Source organism: Dermochelys coriacea, chromosome 26 (assembly GCF_009764565.3).
Source record: "Dermochelys coriacea isolate rDerCor1 chromosome 26, rDerCor1.pri.v4, whole genome shotgun sequence".
In the NCBI taxonomy this organism is placed as follows: Eukaryota; Metazoa; Chordata; order Testudines; family Dermochelyidae; genus Dermochelys; species Dermochelys coriacea.
The window spans coordinates 6,651,779-6,668,382 of NC_050093.1; the positions used below are offsets into that span (position 1 = coordinate 6,651,779).

Sequence of the window (16,604 nt, forward strand, 5' to 3'; positions counted from 1 at the left end):
TTGGTTAAACATTGCCGCAAAAATGGTATGTCCACCTTATCCTGAATCCAGGTGCCTCCACTCTCTGGTATCTGCAACTCCATAGCGCTGCCAAAGCCTTTCGTTCTCTCTTCCCAACAAACCTTAACAAAGAAAAATCAGAAGGTGATAATTACAGAGTAACTGTAATTATCAGATACAGCCCAGTGACAGTCAAGTCACAGCGCAGTCAATGTGGGAGGGAAGCAGAAGTGTGGGGTCCTCCCTAGGATAGCTCTGCAGAAGCACTTGCAGGACGGAACTTATTCTCTTTATAATCGCCTCTTAGTACAGCAGGGTTGTCTCGTTAGTGGTTAGAGCAGAGTCAGGATGCCTGGGTTCTATTCCCTGCCATGGCGAAGGGCAGTCTAATGGACAGAGTAGGAGCGGGGATTGGGAGTCAGGATTCCTGGGTGCTGTGCTCTTCAGGACTGTCATTTACTATATGTTTATCCAGTACTTAGCACAATGGGGCCCCTCTAGGGTGACCAGACAGCAAGTGTGAAAAATCAGGACGGGGTGGGGGGTAATAGGCGCCTATATAAGACAAAGCCTTGAATATCGGGGCTGTCCCTATAAAATCAGGACATCTGGTCACCCTAGGCCCCTCCCTGGTTGAGGCATTACTGCATTATGTGATAATTAATTATACTATTCCCAGCTGTGGAAGAGGAGTATTTTCCAGCGGCTAGAGCAGGGGGGAGACTGGGAGTCAGGACTCCAGGGTTCTATTTGTGGCTCCACGGCTTACGTGGACGAGTCGCCTAACCTCTCCGTCTCGGTCTCCCCATCTCTGATGAGGGTCTAATACCTAACCCACAACGATGTTGTGTGAGGCTTAATGCGTAAGTGTTTGTAAAGTGCTTTGAGAAGGGCAACTAATTCATAATATTCTTGTGACAAAAGTTGGGTGAACTTGCCGCATGTATGACGACCAAGGACTCAGCCCTTTGACAGGGGGTTAGCTGGGCAGAAGCGGACAAGCAGAGGTGAGCAGTGGCTGCAAAAATGTTATTTATTATCCGCGTAGAAACAGAGAGACTTTGCCTTTGTGCGTGCATGTTAGGGGACGGGTAGTGGCAAAGGATTCTTCGCTCCCCTCGGTCTTCAGAAGCCCCCTGCTCCTCAGGGCTGGTTCTTCCCTTCACTGACTGTACAATGGATCATTTCCCCCCAGCTCTGACTGTGACCTCCGTCAGAGCCACCCGTGGCCGATGTTTTCCTGGTGCCTGCGGCCCAACTGCCCAGGGAGTGGCAATGACTGAACTGACCCCATGGCCTCCAGGGCATTGTACTGGCCCCTCTGTGCTACAGCAGCAGGCTAGGAAATGGATGGCAACTTCCAAACCACATGCGTGTTTCTGTGTTTAACTAGGATTTTCTTAGTCTGGCAAAAAAATACATCTCGCTCCTTTCAGCGTAGTGTGGTTTTCTTGTGGGTTTCGCGGGCAGGAGGATGGGATTGCAGGCTGCGGCGGGGCAGAGGTATTGTGGGACCGAGGCAGCACTTGTATGCTCCCATCCTGCTGAAGGCACCTCAGTATACACTCGGGGATCCCACAGCTATACAAGAGGATGAGTCAGACGAAGAGCCCATGCCCTGCTTCTGAGCTGCACCTTCCATGATGCTCAGCTTACTAAAGGTGGCTGTAGCCCCTGGTTTACCCTCAAGCATCCCCAGGGGCTCCCAACAAATCCCACAATTCCCTATTGGGCCATTTGGCAGCCTGGACTAGCCAGAGCGCAGCAGAGTGCACTCCAGCGGCTACGCTTGCAGGAGAACCCTACATGGGGGCGGCCAGGGCGCTCCTGCTAGGCTTTGCCACTGTGGAAGCCTGCCCCGTTGGGTATGCCCCGGGGAGGTGCTCGCCAGCCCCGGAATGCCCTCGGGATACAGAGACCAGAAAGAGTCAGCAATGCTAATGTAAGAGTTTATGCTAACGCATTTTGGAAGGGATCTAAAAGCTCAGGGTTTAAGCCAGTCTCTAACTCTTCATGAGGCTTTCAAGGAGGGCAGACGATCCCACAGCCGCCTGCTGCTGGGTTGCTTGCCCCTTCCTCTGAAGCAGTTGGTGCTGACCAGAAGGAGAGAGAAAATACTGGACTAGATGCACCTCAGCTGTGATGCAGTCTGGAAGAGATGCATGCAAAGTTTTGGCATTTAGCTGCTTCCCGTGAGCCATAATTCCCAGCAATGGTCCACCACTGACAACTGGCTCTGGCTTCTGTGTTGCCTCCCCTTAATGCTGCAAGGCTCTAGGCTGGGGTCAGGAAAGCATCTGGGCTGAACCTATTCCTAAATGGCAATCTCCTAGTTTGGTGTCCATAGGCTCGCTCTTGCCATGATTCTCCATCTCATCCTCTCGCCCACCCCTAGAGTGCACATCTCTCATAAGGTGTGAAACCATGGTCCTCGTCCATGTGTGGTCATTAGGTGGTGCCCTGTGGAGCAGTCCAGGCACGTTCTACCTTATATTGATTACTTTCTGCCTCTCTAAATTCCCCCCGTGGTTTCACTGGGATACATATTCTCCTTCGCTTCCCGTCCTATATTCTTGCAGTGAGTTGTTCTGCACCGTTACGCAGCGGCTGCATTTCAGGGGCAAGTGAAGAGACTCCTGTTTGTGAAGTGCTTTGGGATCCTGAGACAGAAGCACTGTCCAGCAGCAAGGAAAGAGTTCTCTCTGCTCATTGTGATACTTTTCGCGCTGTGAGCAGGGAGGGAGGCTGTGACCTGATTCAGAGACTGAAGCAAAGGAGTGGGAGTCAAGATTTCTATGTTTTCTTCCTAGATCTGCCAGTGACTTCCTGTGTGACCTTGCAAATCACTTGGCTGCTCTGTGCCTCAGTTTTTCCATTTACAAAATCGGGCTAGCAATGCAGATTCATCCAGCTGACATAGTTCCTGAATATTAACTGTTTGCAACACGTCAGTCTCTCTTTGCTATGATAACCGTCTATGGCTATAATTGTCGAGTGAGGCAGGAAAATGAGGCTGAGGGGTATGAGGAGGAAGAATGGGAGGAAATGAAGCTAAGGCAAATTGGAGCTGAATATCGGGGAAATGTCCTGGCCATTGCAATCTCTGAAACTGGAATAGTCTCCCTGGCCACAGGGTGGAAGCCCCAACAGTTGGGAAATTTAAAACTTGGCTGGACAGAGCCCTGGAAATACTGTCGGGGATTAAAGAACATTGGTCCCTCTGAGGTGGACAAGAGGGGACCTAACAGGACTAACCATGCCTGAATTTTCTTACCCTGAGGCCAGGTGAGGCAATAGCCAGGGGTTCTATCCCTAATGAGTGTGTGCATGTGGCAGGGTGTGTGTGCTCCTATTGGCCCCGGGTGTAAGAAAGGATTAAATGCAGAGGCTGCTATTTTCAAGGGGGCCTAAGGGATTTAGGTGCCTGATTCCAATTTGGTGGGAGTTGGGTGCTAGTCTCACACCTTACTCCATGATCCCTGTGTTGCTGGGTGTGCTGAGCGCTGACTGTGTCCTTGGCGGTAGCTGCTGCACACCTACCAGGGGCCCAAGATTATCTCACTAGGCCCCTGACAGGGTGGACGTGCAAAAAGAGCGTCTTGAATGTGAAGGGTTCTCCAGGTTCCCTGTAGGCACCGTTCAAGTGGCTGAAGCTGTTTGCTGAGACTCGGCCCTGCCAGGTGGCTGGGTGGGAAGAAGCCTTAAAACCTCCATTTAAATGGAAACTGGAAGAAAAAAGGACACTCAGCGGCCACCAGAGCAACCCAAGCAATCCGGGGAGAGGAGAGGCTTGAAGGGAAGCTGACGCGGCGGCACTGTGGCAAGTCATCGTCTCCTGCCCCTGCTTGTTTGAGCCTGCGTGGAAAATGACCCGCGCTCAGCTGGGAGAGCGAGGAGGTGAGATGTGAGAGAGGCTGGTTCACTGGCCAGTGGAGTAGGACTGGAGAGATGGGGGATTGCGAGGGCTCACAGCTATCCCAGAGCACCCCCACATCTCCCACAGCAGGAGGGGCTGTCTCCATATTTCTGACCCCTGGGACTTCCCTTTCATCCTAGGAAGGGGCTTGCTCTATATTTCATACCCCCATTGCCAACGCTGTCCCAAAGGTCCCCTTTTCCCACTCTGACGGGGGCTTTCTCTAGCTCTCTGTATAACTATAGGCGCATTCGCCGTCTCAGCTTGCATGCCCCTCCGCCCCCTCCTGCCAGAGCTCTCTGGTGCATCTGCCTACCTACTCAGCTCCCCAGAGCCCTGCTGGGTTTTTGCTTGAGGGTCACTCTGGGGTGATGAATAGCTAGTGCCAGGGTGACATTTAGCCTGATGGCCCTGTTACCGGGAGACGCAGGAGAGTGCCCAAATCTGGGGATGCTCACGAGGAGCTGCCCTGGAGTCTATTAGAGACACAAAGGCTCATGGTTCATCTCTGTTCCCTGAGGTAAATTCCAGAAGCCACACAAGGAAGACTCTCCTGACTCCCAGGCTGAGGGGGAGATGGGGCCATGGCATGAGGGAACCTGCCCTGATTCCCCACAACAAGGTGGGGATGGGGGCCATTTGAGCAGAAACAGCATCTGCCTTTCTGAGGGGAGGACTCAGGTGGGCAGGCATTCTGCAGCCATTGAAACATTGGGGCCTGGAGCTTCAGTGCTCGTCTGACACAGCCCCCTTAAATCAGGATGGCACCCTAGATGGTTGTGTAAGATGCTGGCAAAGCATGTCCCTCTCTGGTGGTTGGTCCTCACAGCAGATAAGTGCCTACTACTGCAGCTAGCTCCTTTAACTCGAGTGGTAGAGAGCTGTGTTTCTGGTGCAAAAGAGCCCAGATTCAATCCCTATGGATAATCCGGGTCAGAGTGTTGCAAGAGCCCTGGGCTGGCACTGAGTCCAAAGGGGCATGCTGCTATTACACGACCAAATCTGGCTCAGAATTTGTCCTCTTGAGTTGCCAGGCTGCCTGGAGAGGAAAGCAGTCACTTCCTAGCCTGCATCAGGACCGGATTGACCCTGCATTGCTCTGTGTAATCACTGATTCCGTCACAGGATATTGCCTGGGCGCTGAGGGGAAGGCGGTTTGGGGAAATCTACCCTGGCCAGAGGCAGCTGCTGCTGCTGCAGATTCAGCGTCCCCTTGAATTTAGCTGACTGGCACAGAAGCCACCTCCGCTCTTTTCCACCAGGGCTGCAAGGTTGGGAGTTGTGGGCACAGATGTGCCATAGCTGTGGTGAATGGGACTAGCCAGGAAAAAGGGCAAAACCCATCAGCCTAGAAGGCTATGGACAGGGAGGGGCTGGGGGAAGAGGTGGCTGGCTTGTTCCTTTTCTGATGTTGACGGGCATGAGGAGATGTGGGATTCTAGGGCTAGTCAGAAAGCCGCCAATCTCTGTCATTAGCTCTCCTCTTGAGTTTCTTTCCAAATTGGAGTCATTAGATGCTGCCCTCATCAGACAGAAGCAGGTGCAGGGGGCACAGGCAGAGATCCATCTCTGAGGGAAAGGATGGAAAAGGCTGAGGGTTTCTGACCACTTGAAAGAGCCTGGCAGAGGCTCTTGTGAAATCACAGGCCTGGCTGTCTCAATCTGTATGGTAATTCAGAGCAATCAGAATCAGCAGCTGGGGAAAGGCGGGAGAGATTAACCCTTCCCGGAGCAAGTAGGCCAAGACAGAGACCACCTCTCCTGGCTGGGATGGGAGAGAGAGAGAGAGGTGCTTATCACAGCTGGGGAGGAGATCAAGGTATCAGCCTTGTGCTGGAGTTCTCTGGATGGGGTAGGGGGGCGGATGTGCAGACAAGTGGGTGAGGCGTAAATCCTGCACAGGCAGGTCTGACTGGACCCTTGTACAAACCCCTCTCTCCCTTTTCCACCTCCTCAGTGGCTGTCTTGCTTTCGCAGCATTTTGTCCTCATCCAAATGAAAAAGTGAGAAACGTTCGTTCATTTCCCAGGCAGATAAGGAGAGCGAGGGGGGGGGGGGGAATCTGTGATGAGCACCGACCGCTGGTGCCGGGGTCTGCGTGTGTGTGGGCGCGCCTTGCTTCTTTCGTGTGCTGCCCACACTTTCTCCAGGATGCCCCTTTGGATAGGACAACGATGTCATTGTGAAACACCTCTCTGTGTGTGTGTGTGTGTGTGTGTGTGTGTGTGTGTGTGTGTAGGGGGAATGCCCTCGCACGAAGGTTGGAAAGCTGCGCTCCAAGGTAAACAGCCCCTCAGACTCAGCATAGATTTGGCAAACGCCAGCCGCACAAAGAAATCAAGAGGAAGAGGGTGACAGATGCACTTCCTGGCTGGGGAGTTATTGAAGGTTCTGAGACAGGGAATGGGAGGCGAGGGGGGGCAGTTCATCTTTCTCCCTACTTTACAAACAAAGTGCTGGATTCTGAACTGAATACAGAGTCTGTCAGGGTCCAGGGATAAACTGATCTCAGTAAAGGTTGCAGTGTGAAAGAGGGTTCCATGTGCCAACCGCAAGCTGGGGCTGGCCTTTAAATACAGCCCAAAGCTTGGGCATGTCAGGACCTCTATACACACCACTCAAAGTCCTAACAGATTAGCCAAAAGTGAAGATGACTTTGTAATAGCAAGGGCAAGGTCTTGCCCAGGGACAGGAATTGCACTGAGATGATGACTTCTCTGAGGCAGGGACTGTCTTTGTGTTGTCTGGTACAATAGGGCCCTAATCTCTGATTGGCTTCTACTGCAATAGAAATAATGAGAGTCGTTAATTACATTTTAGGAGCACTTCACTGGAGAACCGTGGGTTTATTTTCACCCTCATCCGTTCTTGTGCTTAAAAGCGACTGCATTTTAATCAGGGGCTGCAGGATGCCATCTAGTGTCTGTCTCCACTCGCAGTGGATTTTGCAAATTGCTGTGAGATCTTGTCCATTTAACATTATTACCCTGAACTGGAGACTGCCTTGTGGCTGGGGAATGAAACTAAATGGGGCTGTGACTGACGGGTAAACAAACCGAGAGAATAGACTTGCCTGAATTTTTCAGCTAGTGTGTAATCCCTCTCCGGCTCTTGGAAGCATGTTTGTAAGCCTGCCTTGTTCCCTCACTGCCCATTGCATGGCTCTAGCAATAACAAAGTTCCTTTTACACGGTATTTCTTCTAAATCCCTCTCAGCCCTTTGGGAACTCTGAGTGACCTTGGGCAAGTCACAACTGCTCAGATTTTCATGTGGCTGCTGATTGTTTTGGGTGCCCCACATTGGGACTTTCTTTCAGAAGTATCAAGCACCTGCAGGTTTCTTTACTTCTGCTGAAGGTGCAGGGGCCCAGACTCAAATCCTTACAGGTATTTAGGTGCCTAATTCCCTTTGAAATCAGAGGAAGTTAGATGCCTAAGTAGCTTTGCGAATCTGGGCATCAATCTGAAAATCAGGTCCAGGATTTTTCAAATTGGCCTCCAAAACACTGAGGCATTCAAAATCAGACTGCTTTTGACCACTTTAGTTCAAAAACAAACAAACCAACCACCTCAGTTTCCCCATCTATTATTGGAGACTAATGATGACCCCCTTCCTCTTTTTTATAAAGCCACTTGAGATCCTTAGATGGAAGAAGCCATGTAAGTGCAGAATACAGTACTATTATTTATTTGCTGTTTTGAAAAGAGAGTCAAATTACAGGTAATTTGTGCCACACAGATTAGCTATCCCTGCCTCAAAGCACTAAGGCCTGGATCCTCAAACCTATATAGGATTGAAATCAGTGTGAGTTAGGTGCCTAAATACCTTTGAGAATCTAGGCCCTACAGCCTAATGCCCCAATCCTGCAAGCTGCTCTGTGCACCTGGACACCACTAACTTCAATGAGACTCCACCTGCATGGAGCTCACTAGCAGGATTGCGGCCTAAAGATCTGAGCAGTGCACACAGCACACACACAGGTGCATGCGGTCATTGCAGCTGATGTGCATCATGAAGCAAAGTAGGTGTGGAGAAGCCTGTGAGCGGAAGAGAGCTTGCCAGACGAGCTACAAGGTTAGACTTGTTTCCATAACCCTTTGAGGATGGGGGACTATGTGCTGGAATCTTTTAAAGGGAGTCTCTGCTTAAAAAACATGTATTGCACGCAAAGAAATGTCTTTCTGATATGAATAGTAGTTTAAATATCAAAATGGAAATAGAGCCATAGAAAATACAGTCTACTTGTCACTATTCCTGTTCCCTGTTGGCTTTCCTCTCCTTTTCTGGAACAAAACAAATCAATGAAGTCAGTTTCCCTTTTGCGTCTAGTGAGTTTCTCTTTCCATTCTGGGCACTGCACTATTTGAGCTGCAAACTCTCTAGGGGGATATTTGTGTGTTTTAAAGACACTGGATTCTATTAGAATTTAAAAGAGCTGCAGCAGTGGGAACAATTTTATTCATCTTTATGTTTTGTAAATGCTTTACTCTGAACAAATTGAAATTCAGAGCCATGCTTTGCTGATCATGTCCCTGAAAGCAATGGTTGGGAGGTCTGCCTAGTGAGTTCCCAGGATTCAAGGCAGAGTGACTATGGTGGCCCTTTAAGACAGAGAGAGAACATTTTGGAATGAGAGAAGATTCTGGAGCAGTTAATCAGAGAAAGAAGGAGAAACAGCTCAGTGAGTTTCTCCAGTGATTGTAGAGTCAGTAAGTTCCCCGGCAGGTGGGGTTCTGATTTGTCTAAAAGAAAAGAATAGAAAATAAAATTTGTCATAATTCAAGGGCTAGAGCTCCTAGCCTGACTGCAGGGACACAATTTTGTTTGACCTTTAGTTAGTGGTCTGAAAAGCGTGGGGGGGGGTCTATCGTAATCTGGGAGCAGCAGTTTTGGTAAAACAGTGCTTAAAGTGTGCCCCTCAATAATCCAGATCCAGTTTGATTTGTGGGGGGGGGAAGGCGGGGTCTGCAGCCCCTTGTGATTCCCCACCCCACTTTAAGTAGTGTCTTGTGCCTTTAGTGAAAGTCCTAACCTCTCCCAGGTAACCAGTTTTTACTCTTGGGTAACCAAGTTTAACTGGTTAATGAGTTCAGTTCTTTGAAGTTGTCAAGTGCTGTATAATGTGATTGTTAAGCCTCCTTATGAGCCATGAATAAAGTTTTCTTGGGCAGCGATGGATTGGCAATATCCAGATGGGATCACTTCCCACCGAGACAGGGTGACACCCCCTTCCCCCCCCCCCAACAAAAAACAAACTCCTCTTCCAGTAAACTAAGATCCTCAAAGATATTTAGGCACTTTACAACTTACTTCAGAGAATTTAACTAATGATTTCAAGGGGAGTTAGGTGCCTAAATATTTCAGAGGATCGTGGCCTTAAAGTATCACAGTAGGAAGTGCCCAGCACAGATGAGAACTAGAGAGGGACCAGGAGAAAGTACTGCCCTGGGTCTAGCATCTGCTGAAGTAGCAGATGCTTCAAAAAAGCCTTGAAAAGCCTTTAGCATAGCACAATGATTGCACATGATTGATCTCTGATTTTATTTCTCATGAATTATTGCTTTTTGTACTTTGCCCCTTCACCTGCTGTGATAGATGAGGGAGGAGCCATCAAATAACGTATTAATTATCAATTTGTTTGTGATCATTATTATATAGAAGTAGAACTAGTGGGTTTCTACCTTGTTTTGTGAGGTCTAATGGAGAATTACTGACGCATACCGAATCTGATTCTTTCACTGGTATAACTCCATTGCCTTCTTCAGTAACTCCTGATTTATACTGGAGTGAAAGGAAGAGAATCAAGCCTGGCAAATGTAATACAGCCCTGCCAGTGTCTTGCCCAGCTTTCATTAGGAAGAGGCTTTAATAAATCCCTCAGTAGAAATACCTGCTGGATTAGAATGACTGTATAAGAAGCAGCTAACTCTGTATCAAACATTGTTCCGGGGTAAGGCAGAAATTACCCAGCCCGACTAGTCTTTAGTTGGGTGAGTAAGGATGAGTCATGTGAGCAGAGGTCACTGGACCAAGCCTGTAATGACCTGACTTGACCAATCATATTTTGAGAAGTGGTGTTAAGATCTAAGCTTAGGGGAGACTGTAGCACTTGGAACTGGAGTAATGTACCAAAATATTGGACTTGACAGCTGTGATAGGGAGCATCTGGGCCCATGACTGTCGGATAATCTAAACCTCTATAAAGCAGTAGAACAAATGAAGGCTCAGTTGTGCATGTAAGTAATTTTAGGCACGTGTCTCATCGTATTAAGTGCCCGGAGATTATTCATGTGTCTGAAGTTGTGTTCTTAAGTCTTTGCAGGGTTGGGGACTTAAGCTATGTCAATGCTATAAGAGATTCACCTGCAGTGCCGCAGCTGTAGCATACATGCTTCCTCCATCAGTGGAAGAGTTTTTCTGTCAACGTAGTTAATCCACCTCACCAATAGGTGATAGCTAGAGCGACAGAAGAATTCTTCCGTCGACTGAGCTGCGTCTACATCAGGGCGGGGGGAATAGTTCAACCTAACGACAGCGTTCAGGGCACGAGGGACAGAGCTAGGTTGGTCTAGTTTTTATGTGTAGACCCATCCGAAAGGGGTCCCTTTGTGGATTTGGGCCTAAGGGCCAGGGCTTAATTTGTGCCCAGGTTTGCCAGGGCTGAGCCCCAGCACCTCTAGGCTTGGCAGTTCACAGCCCTGGCACCTCTGGTTATTAAAGTAAAAAAAATTGCTTGAGTCCCGGCACCTAATTGCTTGAGCTGCCGCATCTTTCATTACAAATTAAGCACTGCTAAGGGCCCAGCCCTGCGAACCCTTCCTTAGAGAGTTGTCCCGTTGCCTAGGTGGGATGTCTCACGTGGGGTAAGGGTTACTGTGGAGTTCGCAGGATCGGGGTCCACCTTTTAAAATGGAAGTTGCAGGACAACACTTCCCCCGAACGCTGCTGTGCATCTGGAAACTGGTGTGTTATATGGGGGCACCTTTGGAGTGGGACCAGGAGGGCTAGGGAAGAGAGGGGACTCCAGGCCCCATCCCCAAATCTGTGAGGCTTCTATCTAGCTGCGCAGCTCTCCTGAGGATGGTTTGATGTGGGACGCCCAAGCGTAAAGGGTGAGAGCGAGGATTAGGACACCGTATCCTCCTCAAACTTACTTCATTGTCCTCCTTAGACGTCGTCTTTGCTATGAGGCCTGCAAAAGGTAGGACAACGGTCAGGCTATTGTTGAACTGCTATCACGCAAGGCCATGGGTCAGTACTGGTTCCTTGTACTCCCCCCGGTGGTCTGCACCCCTCTGTTGCCTGGAAGTAAGCATGGTCTACAACTAATGCTTAGGTCGACCGAGCTATAGCACGCAGGCCTGTGGAAAAATTTCACACCTTGCACGACGTAGTTAGGTTGGCCAACCTTAGGGCGCCCAGATAGCAAGTGTGAAAAATCAGGACAGGGGCTGGGGGGGGGGGCAATAGGTGCCCCTATAAGACAAAGCCCCAAATAGCAGGACTGTCCCTATAAAATCGGGACACCCGGTCACCCTAACCTACCTGTAGACGCAGCAAGGTGGATGGAAGAACGCGTCCGGGGCCCTAGCTTCCGCCTCTGGTGGGGATGAGTTTACTCCAGCAACCCCTTCCCTTTCTGTCGCTGCGGTGAGTGTCCACGCTACAGGGCCGTAGCTGCGGCCCTTGGGTTTGCCTTACAGCCTGTCAGCGCTTGCTGCGGCGTGTACAGCGCCGAGCACAGGGGGCCCAGGGCCAGGCACAGAGGCCCCGGCCATCCCCATAAATAACCCTTCACGCAACTAGGTGAGGAGCGTTTCTGCCCCCTGCCCTGGCCGAGCACAGCGGGCCCCGCTGCCCGGGGGGCCGGCGCCGGTCAGTCCCCGCCCACGCCCGGCTCTGCGGGGAGGCGGAGGCGGGGCCGGGGCGCGGTGCCGCCGCCGCCGCCGCCGCTGCTGCTGGTCCCCGGCCTGCCGGTGAGTGCGGGCCCCAGTGCGCCCCCCAGGCCGGCCCCGGCCCCCCGCTTCCGCCGGCCCGGCGCCGCCTCGGCCTTCCGAGCCCCCGGGGTCGCTGGTCCTGCGCCCGCAGTGCGGGCTGCGGGGGCGGTCCCGCTGGGGGTGGATACTTGCGGCGGAGGGTGGGTGCTGGAGGGGTGTTGCTGTGGGTCTTGTTGGGGCTGGGGTGGTGGATGCTGGAGAGGCTGGGGGATTGCTGGGGGTGGGAGCCACGGTGGATCCCGGGAGGGCGGGGAATTGCCTTTGGGCCTTGCTGATGCCTGTACAGGATGCAATAGGACTTTGGGTGGAGGGTGTGGGCTCGGGCTCCGCTGTGCAGCCTACATCCGAAGTGCCAAACCACCGTGGACCTCAGTAGTACCAAGGAGCCAAACCATTTATAAGTGCCCCTCTTCCCTCCTCTCCCTCTGCGTCCCACTCTTCATCAGGCCACCTCCCCGCTGTCACCCTGGCGCTGCGTTGCTTGGATGGTGTCTTCCTCTCCCCTAATGAGAATGACTTTGTCTGCAAGATCGCCGAAGAACTAGACCATTTTCTGCACCAAAACCAGCATGAGAAGTAGGTGGCTTATGTTGTGCTGTTTACATTGCAGGAGCTTTCAGATAAGGGCCACAAAACCTGGGCCCTTTTTACCCCATGTGAATAATAAGATGTTTGTGGTCCCCTTTGCCCACTGTCATGCAGGATGCTTTGTGTTGTTGGGTGGCTGTGCATTCCACCCAGAGGTGGCTGCATTTCTTTGCTGCTGTATGTCTGTAACTTCAGATGGGCCCTACAGGACGAAAGATTTTATTAGAGATGGGGGGGTTGAGCTGCCACATTTGGAGCCAGATCTCGTGTCCTAGAGCAGTGATTCTCAACCAGGGGTATGCATACCCCTGGGGGAACGCAGAGCTCTTCCAGGGGGTACATCAGCTCATCTAGATATTTGCCTAGTTTTACAACAGACTACATAAAAAGCCCTAGCAAAGTCAGTACAAACTAAAATTTCATACAGACAATGACTTGTTTATACTGCACACTGAAATGTAAGTACAATATTTATATTCCAATCGATTTATTTTATAATTATTTGGTAAAAATGAGAAAGTCAGCAATATTTCCACAATAGTGTGCTGGGACACATTTGTATTTTTATGTCTGATTTTTATAAGCAAGTGAGGTGAGGTGAAACTTAGGGTACACAAGACAAATCAGACTCCTGAAAGGGGTACAGTAGTCTGGAAAGGCTGAGAACCACTGTCCTAGACCATTCAGAACTGGGTTATGGTTTAAAGCAAGAGGGGTCAGTTACAAAGTTTGAGCCTGGATCTGCACTTTCTCAAAGTGCAGAGTTTTTGCCCTGGGCCCATCTCTAACTATTATTCTTCCCTGGGTAGAATTATGCTGGATGCTAGCAACTTCTGCAATAGCCAGTTCCCGGCCTCGTTCGCTTGATGTCCCCGCTTGGTGGGTTATTACCAACAGTTTAAGATCAAACTGTTCTTCATCAGCCCCTCACTGCTAAGACCTTCCTGTGCACAGTGTCCTCTGTCCCAGCAGAAAACTATTATGGGGCATGATGAACACAAACCCCTTGGCTTGGCTGCGCTCCAGAAGTATGTTTTGCCTGTCTGCTTGTGCATAGATAAGATTCAGATGAGTTTCTGTCAGAGAGTAGGGGCTAGATGAGAGAGAGGGACGTGTTCCAGGTAGACTTGCTTGGACTCCAGTTATTTGAATTGAATACTTAGTACAGTATTTTAGATTGAGGAAGATTTTAAAGTCCAGTTGCAAGGTACCTGAGAGTGAAACTAGATCTGATTTTAGTGTGTGTATAAATACCATGCAGTGTGAAACAGAATATCTTTTTTCTGACCTCATAATTTCTGAAGATACACATAATAAAGGGTTTCCCTGTGAATTTAGCACTGGTGAAAGGTGCCAGATTGAAAGGTCTCAACCTTGATGCCCTCTTGTTTATCCATAGAACAGATAAAGGCAGAAGGATAATCTTGTGGTGAAAGCACTGGCCTGGAACTGGGGAAACCTGGTTCTGTTCCAGACTCTGACCTGTGTAAACTTGGGCAAGTCCCTTCATCTCTCTGGGTTTCTGCTCCCCACCTGCAACCCGGGGTAATAACACTGCGCTGCCTGGCAGGGGTGTTGCGAAGCTAAACTTGCTTGTGTTGGCAAGTTGCATCATGACGGCAAGTTACATCATGCTAGCAGAGCAAGCAAACCCCGTCCAGTCGTGCCCTGGAGGGGTGAGAGGGTACATCAGGCACCACAGACTGTTCGCTCTCTAGCCCCTCTGCTGTTGCTCCCAGCTAGGGGGCCAATTGGCTTTTGGGATGTGGCTCGCTGGCCACAGGGAATGGAATTAGGACCCCACCCCAGGAGTGATTTGGGGTCACTAATGGGGACTTGCAGTGTCTGCTTCTGCTTCTCCTTCCCCGCCCATTTCAAGCTGATGATGCCCTGTCTGTTTTCTTTTTCCAGAGTTCTCTTGTTTCCCCCCTTGTCCAGCCGCCTCAGGTACCTGATCCACAGGACTGTGGACAATGTTGATTTGTTAAGCAGCTTTTCTGTCGGGGAAGGATGGAAGAGGAGGACTGTTATATGTCACTCAGTCATAAGGTAAGGTGCTGTAGGTACAGCAGTACTTCTCCCTTACTGTGCCTTCCTTCTCAAGGCACTGTGGCTCACTGCACCCCGTGAGGATGGCTTGATCCCTGCTCTATTCTGCAGATACGGAAAAAGGCAGTGAGTGGTTAAGTGACTTGCAAGGGTCACATGGCGAGTCAGTTATGAATAGAACCCAAGAGTCCTGACTGCCGGTCACATTAAAGGAATTGGCACCTGAAATTGCAAGCCCATTAGCAAGAATTTTTAATGAATCTGTAAACTCAGGAGTAGTACCGAATGATTGGAGAATTGCTAATATAGTTCCTATTTTTAAGAAAGGAAAAAAAAGTGATCCGGGTAACTACAGGCCAGTTAGTTTGACATCTGTAGTATGCAAGGTCCTGGAAAAAATTTTGAAGGAGAGATTAGTTAAGGACATTGAAGTCGATGGTAAATGGGACAAAATACAACATGGTTTTCCAAAAGGTAGATCGTGCCAAACCAACCTGATCTCCTTTTTTGAAAAAGTAACACATTTTTTAGATAAAGGAAACGCAGTGGATCTAATTTACCTAGATTTCAGTAAGGCGTTGGATACCGTGCCACATGGGGAATTATTAGTTAAATTGGAGAAGATGGGGATCAATATGAACATCAAAAGGTGGATAAGGAATTGGTTAAAGGGGAGACAGCAACGGGTCCTACTGAAAGGCGAACTGTCAGGCTGGAGGGAGGTTACCAGTGGAGTTCCTCAGGGATGGGTTTTGGGACCAGTCTTATTTAATCTTTTTTTATTACTGACCTCGGCACAAAAAGTGGGAGTGTGCTAATAAAGTTTGCAGATGATACAAAGCTGGGAGGTATTGCCAATTCGGAGAAGGATCGGGATATTATACAGGAGGATCTGGATGACCTTGTAAACTGGAGTAATAGTAATAGGATGAAATTTAATAGTGAGAAGTGTAAGGTTATGCATTTAGGGATTAATAAGAAGAATTTTAGTTATAAGTTGGGGACGCATCAATTAGAAGTAACGGAAGAGGAGAAGGACCTTGGAGTATTGGTTGATCATAGGATGACTATGAGCCGCCAATGTGATATGGCTGTGAAAAAAGCTAATGCGGTTTTGGGATGCATCAGGAGAGGCATTTCCAGTAGGGATAAGGAGGTTTTAGTACCGTTATACAAGGCACTGGTGAGACCTCACCTAGAATACTGTGTGCAGTTCTGGTCTCCCATGTTTAAAAAGGATGAATTCAAACTGGAACAGGTACAGTGAAGGGCTACTAGGATGATCCGAGGAATGGAAAACTTGTCTTATGAAAGGAGACTTGAGGAGCTTGGCTTGTTTAGCCTAACTAAAAGAAAGTTGAGGGGAGATATGATTGCTCTCTATAAATATATCCGAGGGATAAATACAGGAGAGGGAGAGGAATTATTTCAGCTCGGCACCAATGCGGACACAAGAACAAATGGGTATAAACTGGCCACCAGGAAGTTTAGACTTGAAATTAGACGAAGGTTTCTAACCATCAGAGGAGTGAAGTTTTGGAAGAGCCTTCCAAGGGAAGCAGTGGGGGCAAAAGATCTATCTGGCTTTAAGTTCTACTCGATAAGTTTATGGAGGAGATGGTATGATGGGATAATGTGATTTTGGTAATTAATTGATCTTTAAATATTCAGGGTAAATAGGCCTAATCCCCTGAGATGGGATATTAGATGGATGGGATTTGAGTTACCCAGGAAAGAATTTTCTGTAGTATCTGTCTGGTGAATCTTGCCCATATGCTCAGGGTTTAGCTGATCGCCATATTTGGGGTCGAGAAGGAATTTGCCTCCAGGGCAGATTGGAGAGGCCCTGGAGGTTTTTCGCCTTCCTCTGTAGCATGGGGCATGGGTGACTTGAGGGAGGCTTCTCTGCTCCTTGAAGTCTTTAAATCACGATTTGAGGACTTCAATAGCTCAGACATAGGTGAGGTTTTTCGTAGGAGCGGGTGGGTGAGATTCTGTGGCCTGCGTTGTGCAGGAGGTCGGACTAGATGATCAGAATGGTCCCTTCTGACCT

At 49.5% G+C, this 16,604-nt stretch overlaps 1 protein-coding gene and 1 long non-coding RNA gene across 2 annotated transcripts in view; one reads left to right on the forward strand and one right to left on the reverse strand.

The window, feature by feature from the left end:
* Positions 1 to 11,744, reverse strand: LOC122457524. Its single transcript, XR_006277080.1, has 3 exons — positions 11,463 to 11,744; positions 11,072 to 11,109; positions 1 to 122 (listed from the first exon to the last, which is right to left on the reverse strand). It is a non-coding gene; the product is annotated as an uncharacterized LOC122457524 (long non-coding RNA).
* The window catches only part of R3HCC1 (R3H domain and coiled-coil containing 1), a 19,889-nt gene continuing 11,729 nt past the window's right edge, over positions 8,445 to 16,604 (forward strand). The window contains exons 1-3 of the mRNA XM_043502931.1: positions 8,445 to 8,598; positions 12,361 to 12,490; positions 14,414 to 14,551. Of these exons, the coding sequence (XP_043358866.1) occupies positions 8,547 to 8,598; positions 12,361 to 12,490; positions 14,414 to 14,551 (320 nt within the window). The 5' untranslated portion in view covers positions 8,445 to 8,546. The remainder of the gene's footprint in view (positions 8,599 to 12,360; positions 12,491 to 14,413; positions 14,552 to 16,604) is intronic.